We start from the raw sequence: 14,896 nt of genomic DNA on the forward strand, positions 1-14,896 counted from the left end.
AAAACAGAAAAGTCGTTTCTAACTAGAACAACAATGGATGATTTAATCTCACCACAAAGTTCAGAGAATTAGCAGAACTTTTCCAGTGAGATTTCACGGAAGCTGCCATTTTGAAATGAGCAGGTAAAGTCCTTCTACTGCCTCTAGTGGAATGATCATGAACTACAGGGCGGAAAACAAGTGGTGTCTCAGAAATGCATGTATCAAATGTGATTCAGGTTGATTACGTCATAAAATGCAGCCACATTTTATGATATCCTTTATGCAACCCATTGTTTACACCTGAAAACAGAAGAGAAAGCAACCCCCAAATATGTGCATTATATGAAACAGGTGAGAAGAAGAAGACTCTTCTAACCGTGTCCACAAACAGTAATAAGGATACATTGCAAGTAACATGCATGGGTTTGACAGCATTATTATTTATTTTTAATTACTGTACAGTTCCTGTTAAAAAATGTGCACTGCTTTTGCAGCTTATAAACAACAAAACACAATGTATCTACTAAAGAAGCAGCATTAAAAAGACCAAAGGTGGTTTTGAGTTGCACAGATACATTCATCTTCAACAGCTCAAAGCTCCAAAAGTCACCTATTTACAGACTGGCCGAACATCACTTTTATTTTAACTGATTCAGCAGATGTGAAATTTTCTTACATTTTTTTTTAATCAAGCGGATTTTCTAAAAACTAAGAAAATCAAACAGATTTGAACACATTAACCTCAGCAAGTTTCTTACATAGAAAGAATAAAACTGAAAAATCCTGTGACTAACCATCAAGAGCTACTCTGTGCTAGTACACACCCAGTGGTACAGCTCTGCATTTTTAATGTCATCAAAGTGATGACATTACACTTCACATTATCTAGATTTTCCTCCATGACCACAGTCTTTCTTAGAGAAGGAGACTGAAGGTGAGGAAACAGAGATGGAGGCACAAAATCTGGTGAGCCTGAGCGGCTCTGCCGCTGCTGGAGGTCGGAGAGTAGAAAGGGTCCATCATCTGAACCAAGAAGTCCCGAAAAAGACTCAGTTTGACAAAAACCATCTGAGAATTGCTCCGTTTTTTCCTGGACGAGCTGTTGTCTAAGGATAGGACGGCAGCCTGGAACCAGGATCCATCCTGCTCACACATGAGGGGCCCTCCAGAGTCACCCTGAAAAAACAGGGAACGTTTCTCAGTTTGTCCACATTCCTGGGACTTTAGCGTGTAAACACAGCTCTACCGTCCACCCATCAATCACTTTTGGGGTCACAGGGCTGCTGGAGCCTATCCCAGCAACTTTTGGGCAAAGGTGGGGTTCACCCTGAACAGGTTGCCTGTCTGTAGCGGGGCAACGCACACTTACATTAACACTGAAGGGCAATTTAAAGGCCACACTGAACTTATGAAGCATGTTTCTGGACTGTGGGATGGACGAGGAGCATGTGCAAACTCTACACCGAAGAGACCCAGATGGGATTTGAACCAGAGCCTTCTCACTGTGAGGCGAGAGTGCTAACCACTGCACCCCGAGTTCCACGTCACTGATAAATATTCTAACAATGTGTTGGCTTTGTTCCAGTTGTGTGAAAGACTAACAGGAAACAAAATCTCTAAAAGCAGCATAACTGCCAGACTTGTACCTGCTGCAGTGGGAAGACAGTTGTACAAACGCTGTTGCTCAGTGCTCCTCCACAGTTTAACAGTGAGGTTTGGAACTGCTGCATAACCTGCTCACCTAAAGTTGGAGAAAAAAGAACATGGATCTGAGCAAAAACCGTGTTGCATTTCTGAATCATTTCTTTTAATGGACTCACTTCCTCCCCGTCCAGAATTCCAGCCCGCCGCCCAGCACGTCGCTCCTTCCAGGAACGTTCTTCCGTTGTCCAGGCAGATGGGCTGGATGTAATCCGCCAGCGGGGGCTGACTTGACAGTTGCATCACTCCTATGTTGAAGCCCGTCAGGTTGCTGAGGACGATTCTTGTCACTTTCAGCGACACCTCAAAGGGGTTTGATCCAATCTGCTTCAGACGACCCAAAACAACCCTCCACTCGGACGCCACAGACGACCTGTGGAAGACAAGATGGTGTCAACCAAGACTGAAGAGACCTTCGTGGTCCTACTCAGATAAAGCCTTAAAGATGAAGCCTTTCATAAAGTGTACGTGGGTTTGACCCGTAGGGGTACCGTGGGTTTTTGGGTTGTCCAGATTCATGAAGGGTCATAGTAGGGAGCACAGGTATGTATAGTTGTCTAGAGCCACGTACGGCCACCTTCAGGGACATCATCGGGAAAATGGAACGTACCATTGTTGTGTGTGTGGTAAGAGTATCGTGAAATATTTGTACGGCTAATGCAAGTTACTTGTGATGTACTTTGATGCTGTCTTACAGCGTCCTTACGCCACATTCTAGTTAGCAAGGTGTGATTACTGCATGAGGTGTGCACGTGATAGGTAGGTGCCCGTACGATGTCTGCACAAACTTAGCTCTGATTGTCTTATTTCCTCATTTAAAAAAAAAAAAGAAAAATCTGTCTGCATCGTACCTACTTCATTCTTACTTACCTGTTGTTTAAGTGTTCTCTATGACCTGTCGCCTGCAGCATACGTGTAGAAAAGATTTGTTCTTTGAGGAATCATTGAGCGCTCTACGACCTCGATATTTCTTGCAGGTAATCTATACAGGTTTGACCATTTTTCACCTGCAGACAGCCTGTATCCACTTGTAAGGGCAGTTGGGACTAAGGCTTTAGTGGCTGACCTGTGGCTGTAAAGGCATTCTGGACTTCTACAAGACTACAGATTTAGCTTGAACTCACCCTGAGAAGCAGTCAGCGCTGCTCAACACGTAGTCTAAAGACACCAGCGTTCCGCCGCACACGTGCTGTCCGTTCCTCTGCAGACTCGCCATCCACGGCCACTGACCCGCAGTCGCCACTGAACTTCCATCCAAAACACCTGAGTTCAGTGGGGCTCGTCCACAAACCACAGCTGCAGAGTTAAAAAACAAAAAACCCACCCTTAAACTCTAGGTGAATATGTAAACACAATGTTGGAAACCTTAGAAAACAAAAAGATTGTCTAAATTCTGTTTTGACGGATGTTTTACCTTTAGGTGTTGTTACCATCAGTGTAGTGGTTCGAGAAGCAGCAGAGGTAGTTGTGGCTGTGGTTGTTTCTGTGAGTGTAATTGGTGGCACTCCTGGACACGACACACTAAGGTCACTGTCAGTTCCATTGGAGGTGAAGGCGATAAAGCCCGGCTGATTGGTGGTGATTTGGGTGTTGATCCAGGTCTGATACTGGGACACTCTGGTGTAGACTCCTGGGAAATCAGGTTGAGCACAACCATTGCCAAAACTCACAACTCCTGCTTGGATCCAGCGGTTGCTTTGCTTTATGACCAGCGGACCACCAGAGTCTCCCTTCAAGGACAAAAACATTTTAATTTAAGGATGAAGTTAAGAGAAACATTTGGAAAACAAAAAAAATGAAGATGTCTACCTGACAAGAGTCTTTGCCTCCTTCCAGTAACCCGGCACACACCATGTTGTCAGTGATTGAGTTGGCTCCATAGCTGCACTTACACTGTCTGTTTCCCACAATCGGTACTTGTACTTCCTGGAGGTTTTGTGGGGCAGGAAGGGAAACTAAGGAAACAAATTTAATCCCATTATGTAACACATTAAAGATGTTCTCTTTGCAATGACATAAGAGACACTAATAAACCCTAAATGGTCACTGATGACCTCTCCTGTTCTTCTCCCTTCAAGGGTCGCCACAACTAAACTTGTGCTTCCATCTAACCCTCTCCTCTGCATCCAACCACCCTCATGTCCTCCTTCTTTACATCAACGTACCTCCTCTTTCTACGCCTCTTTCCTGGTAGATCCAACCTCAGCATCCTTTACCAAAATCTCCATCTGCTTCCCTGCATTGACCTTTAAATCATCCACCACAATTTGTTCCTCTGACAGATTCGTTCCTTAAATCCTGTTTGCAAGTCGGATGCTTGCATTAGCTTTGACACAACCCTTTGTGTTTATCTGGACTTGGGACCAGCACACGAAAGAACTGGATTGTGCTCCCTTTGTGGTTCCATCGTTGTTATCTGACTTCTTTTGTAAGATTCTTTACAGTTTTGCACCGTAATAAATAATTGGATTGGAGTGGACTAGACTTTAATCTATTGTCCTCTCCTTTCCGTCTAAGTCTGAAGCATAATGTTTGCGATGGTGAGATTTTACAGTTACTCAACAGGAAATGTCTCTGTTGACAATACAGCCGCTGCAGCGTCATTCAGTTTAAGATGGTTTATATTTGCTTTGACGTTTAACTGACCTCCACTTCCAATGTTGCCCCAGCCGGTGACCCAGCTGTCGGTGCCGCTGTAGAAGGAGCTGCTCGCTGCAGCCAGGCACACAGGAGCAATGTGGTCGTTGAAATTCACCGGTGAGGCCAGCATCAGGAGGGTGATGTCATTTTCAAGTGTGGATGAGCTGTAGCCTGGATGAATGATTATCTTTACTATTGATCGAGATACTGCATTTGGGTTTGATCCTTGGAGACTCTGAAGACCCAGGCGTACAGTCACGCCGGACGGGTTGGTGCTAAGATCATCCAAGATGTTTTTGATTAAATTAAGCTTTTTTTATGTCAATATTTATCTGTGAACTTCTGGAGGAGACCTCAGTAATCAGCTCCAACAGCTGTCACTCACCTTGGAAAGCAGTGAGCTGCCGTCAGCACCCACTGGTTGTTGATGAGGGATCCTCCACAGAAGTGTGAAGATTTCTGCAGACTGACCTGCCAAGGCCAGAACCCTGCAGGAGCATCTTGTCCTCCAACAATCCTGGTGTTCAGAGCTGGTTGACCGCAATCTGTGGAGTCACAACGATCCAGCTGAATCTCCTTGGAATCTCTGGAAAGTCTTTTCTGACATTGACCCCACATAAATCCCAACACGCAATCATGCTTTTTAAATCAGTTAAGCTGCAAAGATTTGCAAAAAGAAAAGTTAGAAATGCTAATTTAGTTAGGAATAGTTTGGCATCCATTAAGAACATCATATCCCTGATGTGGAATTTTAGAATATTTTAACTGAAACTGCACATGAACGGCGGAGAACTATGTTCAAGACATGAATCCGTTTTGAGTTCTTGGTTGGTTGTGTTTTTCATTCATGGGGATTTTATCAAGCTTTCTGCTTTGCAAACTTTTCATTGTTTTTAAACTTGCTGAGATGTTGTATTTTGAAATGAACTTGTTCAGCTTTCAACATTAAGCTATTCTGTCTTTACAGTAGCTCTATTTTAGTCCCTTTTTCATCTTGACTCAACCTCTGTGGTGAATTTGTGTTGCATAAATAAGATGAATTGTTTTTTTTTAATCTAAAATGTGTTGAGGTTCACTTTGCAAGTTTAGAAAATAAAAATCTTTCTTGCTTTTTCAACTACACTAAATCAACCATCAGACGGATCTTGAAATGTAAGAAATAGCCTGTTTTTCAGGATTTACACAAACATTCAGTTCTCTGCTAAAATGTGAGGAGTTACATAATCTGGAGTGTGAATTTGCATCGATACGTAACATGTTTCAGTTAGGAACAAGGACTGTGGCTCACCTGGCAGCTGAGACGCACCATCTGAAAAGAGAAGCATAAAATGTGTCAGACAGGCTCTTTATTCTGTCAAAGGTGAGTTCGTTTTCTTCTGCAACAGCAGGATTTAATATGAGTTTTGGTCTAAAACCACACGAGCTGAGAGACTCGTTGTGACGCGGTGGAGCTGAGCGGCTCTGCATCCGTTAATATAGAGCTGCTGGGGGGATGTGCAGAAAGGTGAACAGCATTCTGGTTCTACCTGAGGAAAGAACACTTACAACAGACCGGTTTTCCTGCTCTGTCTTAGAGGACCAAAGAAACTATTTTTTTCTCCACATCATTCAAATTTTTTGCCTCTTTTTTCTTCAGGCATGCTGCTGTAAAAACAGAACTAGTGCAGTTTGGACTTGTGTTTCCTGCAGCTGACTGAATGTTTGACTATGTCAGCATTCACTGTCATTTTCAATAGTAGGGTTAGTGGTGTGAAAGATCACAGCTGCCTGCACTCGGTGTTCTCCTCACTCATTCCAGTATTCACGCCACAGCTGATTTTCTGCAGCATGAAGGGTGCTCTCATCCTCACATTTAAACACTAAATGTTCATGTTTCCTTTCTAAAAAAGAGAAACAAAAGGATCTCTACTTGATGCATTTAGGGTGAATCGTTTGCAGGACCGACAGAAGGACAGATGCCAACACTGTTTGTCCTCCTCTTGTTGAGCTCTCTGTAGTGCTCTTGAGCAAAGCTGTTGAGCTGCTCAGTCTGCAGGTGGATCTATGTCTGTTCTGGGCAGCTGCAGAAACGTTGAAAAATAGTCCTTTTTCAACGTTTTTCAGGCCACAGACCGGTTTCATGTCAGATAATATTTACTGTACGAGGCTGAAGTTGGTGTCTGATTTATTTATTTTTTAATTTCCCAGTTTCTCTTAACTTTTGAAGGTAAAGTTTATCTTCATGCTTTGAAAAATATCCTGCTGCTGCTTTAAACTTTTTTTTGTTTACTAGATGTTGTATAGGAATCAATCAAATGTGATAGGCTAACTGTCAGAGTGGACGTTAAAAAAAAATCAGACACCAACTTCAGCCCAGTCTAACTTATAAAGTGGGATGGATAAATATATATAGAAACAATCACTTAAACTGTTATTTTCTAAATATAATAATAAAGGGAATCCACCGTTTAACCAACTTTATTGGCAGCATAGTTGTAACATTAGACTGCCGGTTCCTGAAAATTGTGTATTCTTATTATGGTCTGTAGGAACAACTGGCACAAAAAAATCCATATTTGGAGTAAAGACTCCTGTTTTTGTCTGATGTGGCTTTCTTTGATTTTGAAGTGGAAGGCTCTTCTGTTTCTTCTCTTTCCAAATACATTTGTTAACTTTGTTAGCTTGTGGGTTTTGAACTAGCGGTCAGAGCGGCCGCTTTAAGAAAGTAGTGGATTTTCAACACATGACCAAACAACTTGACATGCGTCAAGAATGAGTCGGTGGAGAGAATCCGTGAGTCTTCCAAAATAAATTTCCCTCAGAATCAGATAAAAAAATAAAACAGAAAAAATGTAGGCTCTGCCGCCCGGTACCAACGCCTCACGGTCCGACACCGCTGCTTCAGAAGACAGGATGGACCCCTCCTTTTAAATACAAGTTAACCAAAATATGACATTTAAGTTACATTTTTTTAAAACAACTAAATAACTTTTCAAAGTTTCTGAAAATTTTCATTAAAAGGAACTTAAAATATAAATGTTTACGTTTTTATAGTAATCGCACTTTGCACTAAGCAATATTTATATATAATCAAAAAAATGAAAAAGTATTTTATTCAAAAAGAATAAATGAAAGGTTATTACTATTTATTTATTTTAAAATGTTTAAAAATTAGAAAACAAAATACCTCTAAACATAATTGTGTATCTGTTGAAGTACAAAGCCTAAAGTGACAAGAGGGAAAGGATTATAATCCATCTCCCATCCTGCTTGGTGATGCTGGAGCCTATCCTGGCTTTTCTTGGGATAAATGCACAGGCCTTGTTTTTAAACTCTAAAATAAAATTTCTTCATTTTTCATTCGCTCATTCAAGATTAAAAGGAACTTTTCTGCTTAAAACTGAAAACTTTCAACATGTGAGAAAAAATGTAAATATTGGATTTATCTTTTTTCTATGTTACTATCTTTCCATATTCCGACAGATTTTGCCTGATGATTAAAATCTCGGTCTGGTGAGAAGCTACTCACCTTGCAGGAAGAGGATCAGCACAGCTGCAACACGGCTGAGCGTGAACGCCATCATTTCAAGTTCTGGTTACCTGGTCGGATTGGAGCCTTTATTCTCAGCTGTTTGAACGTCCCTCCTCCTCCTCCTCCTCCTCCAGCTCCAACAGTCACCTCGTCCAACAGGTTCAACACCTCACCTCTTCCTGATTACAGTGAATTAACTGGAAAGTTGCAGCTCAGACTGATAGTTCTAAATATCCGCCGATTCCTTTTTTATGAACATTGTTTTCCTCAGAAATTCTTACCAGTAGCAGCTTTTTTGGATATGTTACTTTTTGCATAAATATTTCAATAGAACATCTTCTTAGCATAGAATAAAATTGACTAACTGGCAAAAAGAAACGTGTCCATTATTTAGTTTGGACTTGGATTTGATTCCAGTCTGGTTTGTTGTTTTCTTTTTCCGTCAACTAAACTGATTTCCCTCTTGAATAGTTTGAAAAGATTTTTTTTTATTAAAAAGTGAGATTTGCAGAATGCAAAATGAAGAGATTACTATTTAAAACTAGTTATTCTAATGTGATTGAGTTAGACACACGAACACTCAGGGAAACATCTCTGCAGGTTGAACTAAATCTATAGTAAAGTATTAAATCTTTAACAAAAAAACACATTTTTTTTAACCAATCGAACAGCTCAGGAGTTTTTCTTGTGGAAACACATTTTGCAGATACTTTACTTATTTGTAAAGTCAAATCGATGTTCCTACTGTCACCGATGGGATGGTTAGTGATGAACCCAAATAAGAGAAAACGAACAGATAAAACTTTTATAAAGACGAGATCAATAAAACATGAACTAAAAGGTGACAAAAGTCAAATATGACTGGATTGAAACATTAAACGATCAGAGAAACAGAAGGCGGTGAGATGCCGGCAGCCTCAAAAGCCCCAGGCTTCAACAGCGTTGTCGATGGCACGAACATTTAACCAACAAAACCGGAAACGAAGAACGAGCCACGAGCAAAGTTTAACTAAGGAGTCCAAAGTGCAGAGGAAGTTCTCCTCCTCCACGAGTTCCCCTCGATGTAAATGAGCTTCCAAATAGCGGAAGAGCCATTCTCAACAAACAAGAAAAAAACTGATTTCAAACACAACAAAAGCAGATCCAGGCGTCAGCTGAGGTTATGGAGATGTGTGTGTAAATGTGTGTGTGTAGCTACGTTCACACCGCCCTCAATAACACGCGTTCAAGAAACCGCTTCCAAAGAGGAGTCTGGGTAAATGCAGGATTTGTGGTTCTCTCACCAACTCTCACATTTACGTGTCGCCACACAGGTTTTGGGTGTGTGTGTTAGTCTGGGGGCGGAGCTGGCCGCGCAGACTCTCCCTGGAAGGGGCGGTTCCTCACTTTGTGATGTCACAGTGTGAGGAGGGGCTGGTGCTCAGAGAGCAGGGTTTTAGAGGAACACTCAGATCAAAATACCGCTTTGACGTTTTCTTTCATTATGATACACTTAAAAGCTCAAAAAGTGGATTTTGCATGATGTAGGCACTTTAATTTGACCGAACAGTTGATGTCAAACATACCAGTAACCCTCAAATGTGAACTGCAGCACTCCATTTTGCTTGGTTTTGCTATTAGCGTATAACAAGAAAGCCACTTATTGTTTCGACTCACAGCAGCAGCTACATGATGCCTGTGGACACTCCACTTAAGGAAAAAAGAAAGATTGTTTCCTGTTTTGTCTGTACATCTTTGGGTTTTTTTTCCAGATAAATCAATTTTCTTGTCTCAATATTTAATGAGGAGATTATACGTTAAATAACCTTGAAAGTTAACATTTTGTTTATTTCTTGGGGACAGTGCCCATAGAAAACATCACTGCAATCAGCCAGAATGAACCCAGTGACGGTTTTTTTATCAGACTGGTTCATAATTTGAACTTATGGATTTTCTTTTTAAAGAAAGATTGATTTAATATCTATTTCTCCAACACATGACATGACACATCAAAACTGCACATGTGAGAAACCTGTCTGCTTGGAGGTTACCAGTGCTGCATGTTTTCAAGAAAAACTGTTGAATCATTAGTAACAGAATCCTTTTTGAAAACAGCAAAAGTGAAAGAGAATGAAACGTTTTGAAGATCTTTAGGGAGGGGAAGTTTTGAAGAATTTAAGTAGGACAGGAAAGGCACAAATATGGGTTTAGAAGATGAATGAATGAATGGTTTTAGATTTCCAAACATTTAGATAATGTTAATCTCTATAGATATTAGAATTCCTGACTTCCTTTCCTTCACATGCAGCACGTGCTTGGAATGTCTTTTTATGGGAAATTGGGGAGATCATCAGCGCTATTCACGTGATAAGTGCGCGCTCATTGCGTGCAGGCTGACTGTTCTGCCATCTTCACACCGCGCTCGGAAACGCGCTTTGGAGCGACCGCCTCTCTTGAAGTCTATGTAAACACGCATATTCGCGTTCTAGGCCTCCACATTCAGAACTCTCGTATTAAAGCATTGCTACATCCATCTTTAAGACAGTTTTTGAGCTTCAGGCTTGTCCGGGATTGGGAGAATTTCCGACCAATCAGCATTCATGTTCATGCCTGTGATTGGCTGGCTTTTGTGGCACATTTGTAACGCAGGGCTCTGTTTGGAGCGCAGAGGAGAGAGAGAATTTCTCATGAATGAAAATTGTTTTAAATGTACATATTTTTAATGTTCAATTGTTTTGTTTGCACCTATTTTTGAGTTTCAAGTGTAAAATACTTTTTTGTCACACAAACGTTGTCAAGTTTTGGGTTTAAAACAGTGAGTGTTGCGTTTGGAATGATGGCACAAAAATCACTCCATACAACTCCTCCTACAAATTCTTCATGTACTTTGTTGTTGTTGATGTAAAATGACAGATGGTTTAAATGTTTTTGTCCAATTGAAGCTCTTTGGAAAACTGAAACGATCAAATTCCTACAACAAAAACTCCCAGCATGCTCTCTGAGCCCTACAGCTGGTTTTCAACTGTTATGAAAGCGTCTGTCTGTCTGTCTGTCCCTGCAGCCTGCCCTCCAGTCATTTACTTTTTAACGCCCTGTGCAGGTTTAATGATGACTCATGGGTTTACTTCACGCAGCTGACTTTAGACTAAACCTAATAAAGTCTGTCTAAACTCTTGGATCTATCATTTTAATTGTATTTTAGCTCTATTTTATTGTCTTAGCTGTATGCTTTTATTGTGATGATGCTTTTTGGTCAGATCTAACCCTAACCTTCAAAAAAGAGACCTCATCTCAATGGGACCTCCTGTTAAAATAAAGCTTAAATAAAAATTACAAATATACTAAAAGTTTTCATTAACATCCCTCCATCATTCTTACGGCTAAAGAGAGATACTGTTTGGCTAAATCTATATTATAAATGATAAAGTATATATATATTATAAAGTATTGTTATGCTATGAGAGAATAGAATCTGTGTTTAGATCTGAGAACTTTATCGTTTGTAAATGTGCAAGTAAATAGTATCTCAAAACAGTTTCAGGGCCTGTCCTGCAGGTGGCGCCAAAGGAGAACATATAAACAAACTAAGCCAGAGTTTCCCACTTTTAGTTTAGGTGTAAATACAATTGTGTTTCTAAAGGCTAAATCATAATAACACTTACTTTATTGTTGTGATTTTACTTTGATGTTCCCAGATTTTACAGCTGGGACTACATGTTGTTTCTTTGAATGGCTGATAGTGATGTGGCACACATATATACATTATGTGGTTTTCATATGCATATAAATAGACCTGTCTTTTTAACCAGATTCTTTTGATTTTGTTTTTAATGTTAGTCTGGACAGAAAGACTGAAGATGAAGGGGGAGCATCTCCAGCTCCAGTGCTGATCAGGGGACAAAGGGGGGGGAACGGTGGACTGATTCACATGCATGTCCAGGTTAAGGACCATCTCACATGAAAATGGTCTTTTCAGCATGGTTTTTTTTGGCATTTTTCTGACAACGGAGGACGGATTTAAATAAATTTAAGATTAAAATTGCATTTCTGAGTGTTTTTTGGTTCAAATTGTTGTGAATCAGGAGCAGATGAAAAGATGACGTTGTATGTGATGTAGAAAATACGCTGGGCGGGGCCACAAGCTCCCTGCTCCGCCCCTTTCTGATGCATCCACCGGCAGACAAATAGATCCAACGTCTTTGTTTTCCTCGTGTGAGCAGGAATCTGGATCAGAACTGTACAGCTGGATATCTCCAATTCGATTTGACAAAAGACTCCCTGATGAAAGGAGACTATTGTTTACTTCACCTGTCAGTGGTCAGGAGGTTTTGCGCAGAGGTGTGGTGAGCCTTTCCCTCCCAAACTCAGAAAGTCATCCCATCCTCACAGTGAGAGCTCAGGTTTCATTTTCAACACAGACTCTGAAGCCAGAAGAGTTTTCCCCGCCTGACCTTCTTCACAGACACGTTGGCTTCACTGCTGCTCACATGTTATTCTCATTTACATCAGCTAAATGTTGCTGTTGTCATTATGCCATGGTGCAGGTAAATACTCGATTCTGATTGGCTGCAGAGAGTGTGTTAAAAAGTCACGCACCACACCTAAAATAGAAGTTCCGGTCACATGGCCCATGCCGCTTCACCTCCACTTTGAGGAAGCACTGGGCACAGAGATTATTCTCTTTTTAAATGGTTGGTTTTTAACACTTTTTAGTATTTACTTATTTATTTTTATTTTGTGTGGTGTTTCTGTCTTTTATGAACTGCATCTCAGTCTGAAATAAAGTGAATTATTGTGGCCCAAATGTTCTACATCACTCCTCTGATCAATCATGCAAGTCATTATTCTCATTATTGACATAAAAAACATTGTCATACCTTGTTACACAGTTTATCACAACAGCAATTTATCTTATTTTATATTTGACCTTTATTTTTTAAAGGCTGGGACGCAGATGAAGAGAAAAGAAGAAGGACAAAATAATACACCAGGAGGAATTGAAGTATTTAGACTTTAGACTTTGTTTCAAACTTTTGCTGCATCATATTGACAAAATCAAAAAATCAAGGTGAACTTTTCTTCTGGAAGGATGCTGTTTTTTTTAACCTCTCATGACCATCAGCACATAGTCACTTAACTTTTTTCCTTTTGCAGTCAACGCCGTCACCCTGACAAAGCGTCACTCCACTTATCAAATAGTCAACTTTTTGTAAGAAAAGCGATTTTAACGGAAAAAAACACCAAGACTAAAATACCAAAATATTGAATGTAGATTCATTTTCTTTTGTAAGTGACCATGCTATAAACGGGATAAGGCCTAACGAGATGTCCATTGTCAGAACCGTCCTCCGGTTCCGGTTCAAGCTTCCGCATCGTCCGTTAATTTAAGATAATGTGTACCTCATTATCTCTTACAGGTTTCACAGTCAATAAATAAAAATGCATTTTGGAATTAAACAGTTAAAAACTTTGAAACAAAAAAGGGGAGGAATAGTCATCCGCTTAAAATAAAAAATTGTTGCAATGGGGGAGGTTATACCAGCCTACTGCACCTGAAAGAGGTCCTGCACTGATGCATGATCGGTGAGTGTCATGTCTGTGAAGTGTAAGTTACAGAAGCTTACATGTACATGGCTGCATGCTTTAAGATGTCCTTGTTGAGTTATGCAACCAATGAGGTGATTGGTCTTAACCCTTTTGCTATCTTATGGGGTCAAGATGACCATTGGCGTGTTCTCCCTACCATGACAAAGGTGGATAAAGGTGGAAAGATTTAATGTAATCCATGGACACCAGTGAAGATCACAAATCATTGAAGAAAAAAGGTTCAGAGCACTGTCTAGTGCAGGGGTGGGCAATTCCAGGCCTCGAGGGCCGGTGTGTCTGCATGATTTCCAGATACTCTTCCCCTACTCATGGCTGATTACCTGGTTCAGGTGTGTCCAGCCAATCAGAACATGCCAGAGCAGGGTATGCTGGAAAACATGCAGGACTGCGGCCCTCAGTGCCCACCTCTGGTCTAGTGGGTCTAGATGACCCAACTCCCAACGTTAAAGTGCTTTGCTAACTACATGTAAGGCTAATTAAGTGTCTATTTGTAGACAGCACACGTTATTATTTCTTATTTTTATTCTCTGTGAGAACACTTTCCAATAAAGTTATGTGTTATCTGTGTTTTGTTTAGTTCTGACGGCACTGTTGGGGCGTGAAAAATGGCCGTTAAGAGAAGCTGAAGACCTCTATGTCTGAATAAATCAAAGCATCATTTGGGCCTTTCATCAAGCTCCAGGGAAACAACAGTGAGGGTTATAAATGACGGATTTCTAATCTTCTGGTTTCAAAAACTTGAATCAACTCACAGCCTCCACTGGTGTCATTTGGAAGAGTGTCCTGGGCCCCGGGGTACACTGTCCTGCAGGTTTTCAGTCCTACCGTCATCAATCCCACCTGCCTTTGATGACATCATCAGGCTTCTACCCAGCTTTGTGTTGAGCTGAATCAGGTGTGCTGAAGCAGGGCAGCCTGGACCACATGCAGGACCGATGCCAAAACATGGAGTTTGAGTTGTGTTTGTAGCAAAGGTCTCCATAAAGGAGGACATTTTCCCCTGAGACGTTTCTGTAGGAATTCTTTGCAGTTTACCAACCAGAAAAGTAGGAAAGGAACTGATTAGAGGCATTGTTTGGGTTTTTTTGCTACAGTGAGAGGCTTTCAGTTATAAAATCAACCGGTCACAAAAAAAGCAGAAATCGCTGCATGTCTTCCTCTAAAGACCAACTCCAATGAAAACAGTGTTTTTAGCATCTTCTTGTAGCATTTTTCTCATGGAGGATGTGTATAAAGGATTTTAAGATTAAAACGGCATTTATGAGTATTTCTTTCTTTAAATCGTTGTGAATCAGGAGCAGATAAAAAAAATCTGCCGTTTGAAAAAAGCTCAGAGTTGTGATGCAGTAAGTGAAATGGGCGGATCAAAGTCAATCAAAAGGAATCAGTGGGGGGTTATTTCTGTGCCAACACCCTAAGAGGGGAAGTTCTGATGAACCATGTCTTAGAAAACAACACAGGATTTTTACATTTTAG

The 14,896-nt window shown here is 40.7% G+C and overlaps 1 protein-coding gene and 1 long non-coding RNA gene across 3 annotated transcripts; one reads left to right on the plus strand and one right to left on the minus strand.

The window, feature by feature from the left end:
• Positions 1 to 409: 409 nt before the first annotated feature.
• LOC101158197 (transmembrane protease serine 9-like) lies at positions 410 to 14,531 on the minus strand. 2 transcript variants are annotated; one of them, XM_020704973.2, is made up of 10 exons: positions 14,173 to 14,531; positions 5,612 to 5,632; positions 4,709 to 4,868; positions 4,330 to 4,598; positions 3,493 to 3,638; positions 3,098 to 3,413; positions 2,808 to 2,979; positions 1,803 to 2,056; positions 1,629 to 1,723; positions 410 to 1,158 (listed from the first exon to the last, which is right to left on the minus strand). In XM_020704973.2, exons 1-10 carry the CDS (start codon positions 14,249 to 14,251, stop codon positions 898 to 900), a joined length of 1,773 nt encoding a protein of 590 aa, XP_020560632.2. In that variant the 5' UTR covers positions 14,252 to 14,531; the 3' UTR covers positions 410 to 897. The 2 variants fall into 2 exon arrangements, with proteins under 2 accessions (XP_020560632.2, XP_078808036.1); XM_078951910.1 differs by lacking the exon at positions 14,173 to 14,531 and adding an exon at positions 7,832 to 7,909.
• On the plus strand, positions 5,443 to 10,988 carry LOC144994338 (uncharacterized). Its single transcript, XR_013657842.1, has 2 exons — positions 5,443 to 5,683; positions 7,786 to 10,988. It is a non-coding gene; the product is annotated as an uncharacterized LOC144994338 (long non-coding RNA).
• Positions 14,532 to 14,896: the final 365 nt, after the last annotated feature.

The sequence above is a fragment of the Oryzias latipes genome, chromosome 8, assembly GCF_053564925.1.
Source record: "Oryzias latipes strain Hd-rR chromosome 8, Olatipes_Hd-rR_3.1".
NCBI classification, from domain to species: domain Eukaryota; kingdom Metazoa; phylum Chordata; class Actinopteri; order Beloniformes; family Adrianichthyidae; genus Oryzias; species Oryzias latipes.